We start from the raw sequence: 11,613 nt of genomic DNA on the forward strand, positions 1-11,613 counted from the left end.
AGCCGGAAGTGGTGCTGAGGCTCAAGTGGTAGAGCTCTAGCCTTGAGAAAGTCCAAAGACAGTGCTCAGGCCCTGAGCTCAAGCCCAGGACTGGCAAAAAAAAAATAATAATAATAATTTATAAATGAATGATAGCACCTTATTTTGGAATACATGCATTTCTTTAATTATTAAAGGGTTTTAAAATTAGTTGCATATCCTCTTTAGTGAATTTTCAGTCATTGTAATATATATATATATATATATATTTTTTTTTTTTTTTTGCCAGTCCTGGGCTTGAGCTTAGGGCCTGAGCACTGTCCTTGGACTTTCTCAAGGCTAGAGCTCTACCACTTGAGCCTCAGCACCACTTCCGGCTTTTTTCTATGTATGTGGTACCGAGGAATCGAACCCGGGTCCTCATGCATGCTAGGCAAGCACTTTAACCACTAGGCCAAACTCCTGGCCCTGTAATATATTTTTTAACATGGTGCAAGCGTAACTGGCTCTAAAGAGATGGGAGATGGACTGCATAACCTATGAAATCTTTTCACACTAGGATTCTCATTACTTATATAGTATGATATCAGCTAACAGCACTTTAACCGCTGCTTAAGAACAAAAGCCAAAAAATGAGACATGTTGCCAAGAACTATTGCTTAGTGATATAATTGTTTTCATTGTGTGGGACTAATTTTAAAATCTGTCCTGTCTTAGGCTAGTTGGCAGTCCTGGTGTATTATGTAAGCTTCTGTTTTATGGCTCATGTCTTCTTGCTTCAAGTCTGATGAGAATAGATGCTGTTTGAATGACATCTGTCAGGAGGAGAGGTTGAAACCTCTTGTTTGAACGACAAAGCCTTTATAGTCTCTCAGTGTTTTTCCCCTTTCATCTTTCCCCCTAATCATTAAGTAGACAAGTTATTGTACTATGTTCTGGATGAAGAGAAATTATTAGCGTGCTTCAGTATTCTTTTTTTCTTTTCTTTACAGAATCTTTCTAGTTGCTTGTGGTGGCTATTCAACCAAGAGCCTGGAAAACTGTATGTTGAGTTGCAGTTTTTTTGTGCTGTGTTTAACTTTGGCCAGGTATTTACTTACTGAGAACTTCAGGGGGTTTTTGCTTTCCTGGGTGAATTTGATGGTGGTGAATTGAAAGGTTTACTGTGTTTGCCAGCTGCTGGTATATATGACAGCTGATAGCTGCTGCTATCATAGAGGTGAGTTATCATATTGGTTAAAATCATCAAAGTGTACACTGGGTACTCCAACCAGAAGTGTCAAACAGTTCTTTACTTTGGTTTTGAAGAAAAGATAGTAATTTAAGCAAGAACAAGATGCCTTGATTTTTCTTTTTAAACTTTTCATGATCTTAGAAATTCTCCTTGGGAAATACCTTCTCTAAGTCTTTAGACACTTGAGTTGATAACACCATTTGGCTTATGTTTTGATGTTTCTTATATAGTAAGTGTATAATGTGGCATGTAAATAAGTTTTGATCAAAAATAATAGTTGCCTTTACGAGAGTCTACTTTGGGGCAATCATAGTTAAACACTCCACAACCATTATCTCACTTAAACACCAGAGCAATGAATGCAAATATCATCATCATTTAGATATCATCATCCCGTTTGTTTGTTTTTGTGCCAGTATTGGGACTTAAACTCAGTTCCTTCTGCTCTAGCTTGGTTTTTTCCATTCAAGGCTGGCAATCTATCACTTGAGCTCTACCACTCCACCTTTTACTGGTTAAATGGAGATATAAATCTCATGGACTTCTCTGCCTGGGCTGGCTTCAAACCTTGATCCTCAGGTCTCGGCATCCTGAGTAGCTAGAATTATAAGCATAAGCCTTTAGCTTGTACTTTCTTTACTGTATATACTCATCCTATGAAACTGGTGGGAAGGAGAGAGAGAGAGATGGAAAGACAGAGGGAAGAGAAGCCGGGGGCAGGGGAGGGGGGAGGACAAACAAGCAGAGATACCCTTAGTGATAATCTTCTACTCTGTGACTTACTTCTTCCAACTAGATCCTCTCTCCCAATACCTATGAGCTCATCAATGGATTAGTCCATTTATGAAGTTAGAGCCTCCTGTACCAATCACCTCTCAAAGTTCTACCTTTAACATTGAGTATCAGGGATTACACCTTTAATACATGAATTTTGGGAGACACTTCACATTCCAACTGTAACAGTTAATTTATTATAATAAAATATCTTAATTATATTAATTTTGTAATTTCCAAAGTTTCAACTAAAAAATAAGCAGAGTAAGAAAAATTTCTTTTCCAAAAGAAGGAGAAATATGTGTAGACCTTAAATGTTTTCATTTTTCTTCAGCAAACTGCCATGGAAATATGGTTGCTCGTTGCTTATCTGTATCACCTGTCATAATTAGTAGGCCTTCTGGGTGCTGGATGGCTCACAGCTAATCCTAGCTACTCAGGGGGCTGAGATCTGAGGATCACAACACAAAGCCAGCCCAGGCAGGAAAGACTCTTATCTCCAATTAACCACCAAAAAATTAGAAATGAATCTGTGGCTCAAAGTGGTAGAGCACAGCATTGAATGAAAGAACTCAGAGATAATAAATCTTGAAATTTTATTGTTGAATCCAGAAAAAAATAACTTTGTTTTTCTTTCCTAGGGATTTATTTCCTTTGGAATCTTTGGATTAGACAAGCATTTAATCATCCTACCTTTCAAAAGAAGGTAAATTTAGTTTTGAAATAAATCTATGTCCCTCTAAAGGTGAAAATCCATTGTATTGAGATACTAATATTTTCATAACCTTTATAAAATGATCAGGTCCTCCCCCCCCAGCTTTTTTAAAATAGGAAAGTGAATGGTGAAACTGAAGGTGTCTGGTTGTTGCAGCTAGCTTTGAAATATGTAATAGATCAGGAAGGATTCCCAGTGCTTTACACAGGCTACTTAAATATTGTGGGGGTTTTTTCCAGACTTGAATTCCTATGGAATAATAAAGAAACAGCAGAAAACAGAGACTCTCCTGTTTCTGAGGAAATAAAAATGACCTGTCAACAATTTATCCATTATCATCGTGACCTCTGTATCAGAAACATTGTCAAGAAAAGAAGGTAAGCCATTACCAGTATAGATTCCAGATAATTATATTTTACACGATTAATTTTGGATTTCAGCAGGCTAACAGTTCTGAGTCCATTTACTGTTTAAGAAATGGCATATAAAAAAGCTACATCATGCCTGTAATCCTAGCTACTCAGAAGGCTGAGATCTGAGGATCAGGGTTCAAAGCCAGCTGGGCATAAAGACCAGAGACGCTTATCTCCAATTTACCACTAGAAAACTGGAAGTGGAGCTATGGCTTCAGAAGTAGCTGAAGAGCTACTGAGCTGAAGAGCTCAGAGACAGCTCCCAAGCCCAGAGTTCAAGCCCCACAACCAACCAAAAAAAAAAAAAGCTACATCACTTTGATTTCATTGTCTTTTTAATTATCTATCTATCCATTGATCGATCTATTTATCTTCGCCATTTCTGAAGCTTGAACTCAATGCCTGGGTACTGTCTTTGAGCCACAGCTTCTCTTCTAGCCTCTTTTTTTTTTTTCAGTAGCTTATTGGAATAAGTGTCTCAAAGACTTTCCTGCCCAGTTTGAACTGTGATCCTCAGATCTCAGCCATCTGAGTAGCTTCTGGCAGCCAGCACAATTTTAATGTCCTTTAAAAGTCATATAATTTCTGTTTCTATATAAAATGTGAATCTTTAAAGCGAAGTAGAACGTGGCAGAATGTCAACATTTATGTCATGTTGGCTATTTACTAATGGTAGTGTATTAGGCTATTCCCAGTGATTTTATATTCTCATATCCTAGTGCTATGGTCAGGAACACAAACGGAGCTGGACACTGTCGCCTCACGCCTGTAATCTTAGCTATTCGGAAGGCTGAGATCTGAGGATCACGGTTCAAAGCCAGCCTGGGAAAGAAAGTCTGTGAGACTATCATCTCCAATTAACCACCAGAAAACTGGAAGTATAGCTGTGGCTCAAAAATGGTAGAGCATCAGCCTTGAACAAAGAATCTCAGAGACAGCCCCGATGATGAACGAAAAAAGAAAACAAAATGGAAGTTCTACCTCCTAATAATTCTCCTTATCACCTCAAATCCTAACATTTAGTCTATGGCATTACATTTATTGTTTTAAACCCCGAGGTTTGGAGTGAATATGCTGCAGTAGGAAATGATGAACTTTGAATGAGCAGATGTTGGAGTACTAGTAGTTTTTGTTGTCACAAAAAAGGAAACGAAGTATAAAATGTTAAAAACCTATTCCTTTTATGTGTTTTCTGACTATAAAAATTATGAAGGTTAATATTCAGGATGGTTTAGTTCCATGAACTGTGCCACTCTTTTTAACATAAGCAAATGATATAGGTGGTAGCCATGTTGGATATGGATTATTACTGAAATACATGGATGTGTGATTGCAGGCAAATTCAGTTCTTATTCTTAGCTTTCCTTCTCTTTAAAATATTTTTCGTTTGCCAGCCCTGGGGCTTGAATTCAAGGCCTGGGCTCTGTCTCTGAGCCTCTCTGTGCTCAAGGCTAGTGTTCTATAGTTGAGCCACAGCACCACTTGCAGCTTTTTCTGAGTAGTTTTTTGGAAATAAGAGTCTCACAGACTTTCTTGTCTGGGCTGGCTTCAAACCATGATCCTTAGATCTTAGCTTCCTGAATAAAACCTTACTTTTTTTTTTTTTTTTTTGGCCAGTCCTGGGCTTGAGCTCAGGGCCTGAGCACTGTCCTTGGACTTTCTCAAGGCTAGAGCTCTACCACTTGAGCCTCAGCACCACTTCCGGCTTTTTTTCTATGTATGTGGTACCGAGGAATCGAACCCGGGTCTTCATGCATGCTAGGCAAGCACTCTACCACTAGCCCAAACTCCTTGCCCAAAAACTTACTTTTAAGGTTGAGTTAAGTGATAAAATGTCTGATGGGACTAGCCCCGTTTCTGGCAATGACTATGGAGAAACAATGGAGCTTTCTTCTACCTTAAAGGGCTGAACACAATTATTTCAAGATGTTACCTTGCATAGTTTCAGCCATTTAAATTTGTTTTTTGAAACTGAAAAACAGGAAATTATTAGCGCCATCAGGTCTGTGTCGCTCACCAAGTGCTGGAAGCACAGCTCTTGCCAGTTGCAGGACCACCAGCAGCCTTGTTCCCACATGGCTGGAAAGGCACCAGCTGGTAGTATGGCAGTGTGTTAGTGTTCCCATTTCTAGTCTCTGTGTTCTGTACAGTGTCACATTATCTGTCTCTCTGTCCAGCTTCATAGGTTTCTGTTACAGCTGTCTGATCACACTCATCAAAAAATATTACTCTGGGACGCAAGGCATTAGACAGAAAGAAAGCTCTGACATGGGTCAAAATACTGTAATTCTATGTAATTCAAATGAATATTAATCTTTAATCATTTTACATGAAACTAATATTTGATTGATGGAAAAATGCTTAAAATTTTCCATTACTTCTCATTTCATATTGCTCTTCTATTCATTATTTCCTCTTGTCAAGCACTTTAGGTTTTACATCTTCATTGTTACTTGTGGGCAGATTCGTATTGTCTAACGCATATTTATATTAAATGGACAGAATTCATGTAATTAGGCCATCTTTTGTCATTTATTTTAGTTTTTGCATTTCTTTTTCTTTATTTTCTCACACTTAAGGTATTTTCCATTCCATTAGGAAGACAAATTTTAAATAATCACCAAGTATATTCACAATTAAAGTACACTCTTAAATCTTAGATTTGTAGCAATACAGAGCTCATTTTTTTTTGCTTCCTAATGAAGCAAGTTCCTGGCAAACACATCAATATGGTTGTGTTGCTTGTTGAGAGCAAGAAGAAAGGCTACTTGCGGTCATCAGAAGCTAAAAATAAGTTTGATTTGGGTAGCTTAGTAAAAGTAGAAGTTATTTTTGTTTGTTGGGGTTTTTTAATTTTTATTTTTTGCATTTATATGTAGCCAAGAACAGCCTCATAATCTCAAACTCCATCCTCACTTGGGGATTACAAGAGTTTACCACTACATCCAACTCAAATAGTCACAACGTCTGGGCGTTGTCTCTGAGCTCTTCAGCTCAAGGCTACCACTCTACTCTTGAGCCACAGCACCACCACTGCCACGCCACTGTCGCTGCCACTTTTGGTTTTTTGGTGATTAATTGGAGATAAGAGTCTCATGGGTTAATCAATGGTATGCCTATAACCTTCTTTGAATACACCATGAAAATTTTCCATATTTTATCTATAATTAAAGTTAATTTTGATGAAAGTTACTGTAAAAACAGAAGTAAACTAACATTTTATTTAAATAAAAAAAGAGTCTCATGGGACTACAATCCTCAGATCTCAGCCTCCTGAGTAGCAACTAGACACTTCTTAAGAACTTGTAAAAATGTAAGCCAGCCTAGTGGCTCATGCCTGTAATCCTAGCTATTCAGGAGGCTGAGATCTGAAGAGCAAGGTTCAAAGCCAGCCGGGGCACAAAAGGGCCTGAAACTCTTATCTCCAATTAACCTCTAGAAAACCTAGAAAATGGGAAGTGGGGTTTGGCTCCAGGATAGGGCAGTAGCCTTGAGCTGAAGAGCTCAGGGACAGCACCCAGGCTGCGTTCAAGCCCCAGGACCCACAAAAAAGAAAGTATTTAATATTTCTCTGATGAGTTACCTAACAGAGATCATAGTGTAATAATTTATAAAATATAATATTCACCTGTCTACAAGACAGATTTCATCATTAGAGGCCATGATTCCATAAAAAGAATAGTTCAAGGGCTGGGAGTTTGGCCTAGTGGTTAAAGTGCTTGCCTAGCATGCACAAAGACCCAGGTTCAATTCCTTGGTACCACATATATAGAAAAAGCCGGAAGTGGTGCTGAGGCTCAAGTGATAGAGTTCTAGCCTTGAGAAAGTCCAAGGACAGTGCTCAGGCCCTGAGCTCAAGCCCAGGACTGGCAAAAAAAAAAAAAAAAAAAAAAAAAAAGAATAGTTCTCTGATAATACATTTACATTATTTATGTCATTTTGGTGTTGCTTGAGCCTTTCTGTCTTCACAAGCATTAGTAGCTTATTTTGTTTTCCCTCCAGAGATCACTCTAGCATCAGATGTTAGCTACTTCTTCATGTTCAGAATAGTTTCATTCCTGCCACACTTATAACCATCACACTGTCTTTCCTTGTTTCCGTCTTTCCTTGCTTGCCTGTCATGCAGTGCTGATACCAGATTTACAGAACATATGGGTGAATCATTCCTTTGACATACAGGTGTGGTGCAAAGACTTCTGCTGGGACCTTCTGTGGCTGTGACCTGGTGAATTGGCTCATTGAAGTTGGCCTTGCCTCTGACCGTGGTGAAGCTGTGATCTATGGAGACAGACTGGTACAAGGGGGTGTCATCCAACATATTACCAATGACTATGAATTTCGGGATGAGTACTTGTTTTACAGATTTCTCCAAAAGACTCCTGAACAAAGTCCTACTGCAACTCATGCAAGCACCCCCCAACAAGAAAGCTATAAAGTAATTGAGCATGCATCCCCACCCTCACTTTCCCCTAAGACCTAAATTATGAAGTAGGGAATCCCACAAGAATAATCACGTTTGTCACTTTTTGGCAAGTTCCAGCTTTTGTTTCTTCTGTAAAATCTGGTAACATGCATTTCCACCCCAAACGACATCAAGTGATTTTATTTGTATATAAAACACAAAGGAAGCTGGTGTGGTGGCTCAGGCCTGTAATCCTAGCTACTCAGGAGGCGGAGATCTGAGGATCAAGGTTCAAAGCCAATCCAGGCACTAAAGGACCTGAGACTCTTTATTTCCAATTAACCTCTAGAAAACAGGAAGTGGGGCTTGGCTCAAGGGTAGGGAGGTAGCCTTGAGTTGAAAAGCTCAGGGACAATGCCCAGGCCCAGGGTTAGGGCGGTAGCCTTGAGCTGAAGGGCTCAGGGACAGCACCCAGGCCAAGTTCAAGCCCCATGACCCACACACACATAAAAAAACAAAACAACAAAGGGAACTGTTTAAGGCAAAGGGAAAACCAAACCAAAAGTTCAGGTTCTGCTAATAAATAATTATTAGGTTATTAATATGTCAACATTTAAAGTAATTTCTTCCTATAACTGGTGTAATTTAAAAATCAACATTGAGTACCCTTTAAACTGTCAAATTCAGTAAATTAATACTGCACCTTAAATTGTATCAGTTTACACTATTGATAGCATTCTATAAAATAATTTTAATAATTCTAAAAGATCCTTATTCTTTTTTTCCCCATTTCTTTAACAAATATTATTCATTCACAAACTACTTTTTAAGGTTAGTATTTGTTGTGTTTCTACGCAAAGTACTGAAGTGTATGTCATTAGGAAAGGAAGTGGATGGATGAGAGCTCAGTGGAACTGTAGCATCTGTCTCCCCACTGCTCATCAGGGCTGATTCCAGAACCTGGCTGGCAAGGCTACTTGTGTGTCTCCTTCTTCCCTCACCATTCAATGTGTATCCTTCCTGAAGCTGTGCATTTAGTCAAACAGGATAGGCTTTTCTAAGACAGGAGATGTTCTTTAGGCAAGAGTGTACCAGTGGCTGCATTACTGTGCTAGAACCAACAAAGGAGCTAAGAAGGAAATAACCTCAGAGACATTTACTATCTCCACAGTCCTTCAACAAAGGTATAACCTGGTCTTTTTTTTTTACTATAAGTAATTTGAGCAGATTCAATCAAGTGTTATTAAAATTATTGCTTTGTGGACTGGGAATGTGGTAGAGTGCTTGCTAGCATGCATGAAACCCTGGGTTCAATTCCTCAGTACCACTTTATCAGAAAAAGTTCAGAAATGATGTTGTCGCTCAAGTAGTAGAACACTATCCTTGAGCAAAAGCAGCTCAGGGACAGAGCCCAAGCCCTGAGTTCAACACACATTGTTATATAATATATTATTCCTGGAATTTGCAAATTATTATAATGTAGAATAATAATTCTAGCACTAATGTGTTCTTACAGTGAGAGGAAAAAAAACTATACATACATGTATGAAGACAAGATTTTAAATTTTTAAATCTACTAGTCTACCACTATGTTTAGAATTCATTTTTAAAGTAGCTATGTAGCTGGACATCAGTAACTCACACTTATAATCATAGCTATTTTGGGAGCCTGAAATCTGAAGAATCATGAAGCCAGCTTAGGCAGAAAAGTTTGGTAGACTCCATCTCCAAAATAACCAGCAAAAAGCAGTACTGGAAATGTAGCCCAAGTGATAGAATGACAGCCTAGCAAGAGTAAGGCCTCAGTTCAAACCCTATTGCCAACGAAGTTTTTTTAAAGTGTCCGTGTATAAAACTTGAAAAATTACTAATTGTTGCTATTGCAATCCATTAAAACTGACGAAACAAAATGGTAGAAGCTGGATGACTTATAAAGAAAACTAGCCCTGTAAAAGAACAGATTCAGTGTTTGGTTAGGGATTTGTTCCTGATTCACAGATGGTATCTTCTTGTCTTTCTGGTATACAAATGGTGTCTCATATGGTGGAAAGGAAGAACTCTGATCTCTTTGACCCTTTAAAAGGGCCCTAATCCCATACTGTGGGCTCTACCCTGGTGACCTAATTACCTCCCCATGTCTTCACATCATGAATTTGTGGGGAGACAGAAACTTTCAGTCCCTAACAATCTCAGATAAACTTTACCTTCAAAAAATTAAAAAGTAATACAGTTACGTGATCTTTGAACATCAACATCAACTAGAATTATTAGGTTCAGTGCTGGTTTAACTTATTTAAATCATTCAAATATCTCATATTTTTAGTGTTTCATATATAAAAAACCATTTAGAAAATTATAAGGTTAGTGCCATTAAAAAAGAAAAGAAAAAGAACCTGCATGGAAGCTGAATGCACTTAATAAGGAATTTATTCTTTAGTGTACTATTAACATTAACATATACCAATTTTATGTTATGATTAGGGAATGGGGATGTTTTAAGCAGAGTAGTTTTGCTATGAAACCTTTCAATTACATTTGACAGTATGACTCTGAATGCTCAGGAGTAGGCATAAAGCTCATTGTTTTACTAGGAGATTTTCATGGTTGAGTAAAGAGAATCTGCATGATTTAGGCAACTCAAGCTCAAGTGGTGAATTTGTGTGAATAAATCATACTCCATATTTTCTGGATTTGCACAAGTGGACTTTGGTTCCATGGGCTACACTAAAGAAAACTCTGGATCAGAATGATATGATATGCAGTCTCAGATAATAAAGAGATGTTTTTAGAATTGATATATTAATTTTATTAAATGAAAATATTTGTAATTGTAACTTTCTCACTGACAAAGCACGTCAATAAAGTCATCTATTTTAACTTGAATTGTTGATATCTTTGAGTAATCAGAATGATGCAGAACTTTCATAGAGTATTTGGTAAAATAAGTTTTCTCAATGTTTTCTTTTTCTCCAATTTAAATAACATTTCTTTCTGTTTTATAGTCCCCCTTTTGTGGATTCTTCCTTTGCAAATTTTTTGCATGTAGAATATGGGTTTACTTTTCTTTCAGTGGTGTTTTTAATCTTTTCTAATAATGGTCTTAAAAGATTTTTATGTAGTAACTGTCATATCAACATGTGATGTGATAAAATGTAACTATATTTACAAAAGCACCTGCCATGTTTGAGCTTTGCTAGATGGCTATTATATTTAACTGAAGCTCTGCTATAAAGAAAACAGATAACTTTTAAAAACATAAATTGAAGTTTGATGGATGATAGAATATGATGGCTGAGGTAAGTTTTAACTTCCAAACTAGGTCATTTTCCCCCTTAGACTTACCGAACCAATAATAAGACTGAGTACCAACTGAGCAGAAGTAATTCTCATTCCTGTCCAAGAATAGAGGTGTGGGATAAAAAACATGCAAATCTTTGTTATCAACATGCATCAGAAACAAGTGGATGCATTATCAACTGGTAAGATAAAATCTGCAGTACTTAACTTAAAAGAAAACTCACTATAACAGACTGTAGAATTATTTGAAAGTCATTTTTTTTTCTGCCAAGCCTGGGCTTGAACTCAGGGCCTGAGTCCCTAAGCCTCTCTGTGCTCAAGGCTAGCAACCTGTCACTTGAGCCACAGCACCACTTCCAGATTTTTCTGTATATGTGGTACTGAGGAATCCAACACAGGACTTCATGCATGCTAGGCAAGCACTCTACCACTAAGCCACACTCCTAGCCCAAAAGACACATTTTTTTATTGATGATTAAAATAAACTAGTTTTTTCAGCAAAGATGAAGCAAACTAACTTTTGGTAAAATATTCAGTTTAATAAATTATTCTTTTGGTTTAGTAAGTAATGTTGAACAAAACATCATTATAGGGTTGACTCCAAAAAAGCTTAATTTAGCACTATATTTATAATTCTTCCATGACACATGAAATTTAAGAAACCTTAAATTTTGTAAAATATACCCCATCATTAATTTCTTACACAAATATACACAACCCAGCCCAAATACCATGTTATAATTTTACAGAGAAAATATCTCAAGACTTTTATAAATTACTCTTATATTCATTATATTAA

The 11,613-nt window shown here is 37.4% G+C and overlaps 1 protein-coding gene across 4 annotated transcripts in view; it reads left to right on the top strand.

Annotated features, from left to right (window-relative positions):
* Positions 1-8,391, top strand: part of Gpr155 (G protein-coupled receptor 155) — a 48,199-nt gene extending 39,808 nt beyond the window's left edge. For 2 of the 4 annotated variants that reach the window (XM_090342606.1, XM_090342607.1), the window contains exons 13-16: positions 972-1,067; positions 2,629-2,693; positions 2,942-3,079; positions 7,295-8,391. In XM_090342606.1, coding sequence (XP_090198732.1) covers positions 972-1,067; positions 2,629-2,693; positions 2,942-3,079; positions 7,295-7,595 — 600 coding nt within the window. In that variant the 3' untranslated portion in view covers positions 7,596-8,391. Of the gene's footprint in view, positions 1-971; positions 1,068-2,628; positions 2,694-2,941; positions 3,080-3,834; positions 6,079-7,241 lie in introns of those variants that run through there. The other 2 variants (XM_090342609.1, XM_090342608.1) reach the window with 2 other exon arrangements.
* The last annotated feature ends 3,222 nt before the right edge of the window (positions 8,392-11,613 follow it).

The sequence above is a fragment of the Megascapheus bottae genome, chromosome 12 (assembly GCF_031878675.1).
Source record: "Megascapheus bottae isolate mThoBot1 chromosome 12, mThoBot2.hap1, whole genome shotgun sequence".
NCBI classification, from domain to species: domain Eukaryota; kingdom Metazoa; phylum Chordata; class Mammalia; order Rodentia; family Geomyidae; genus Megascapheus; species Megascapheus bottae.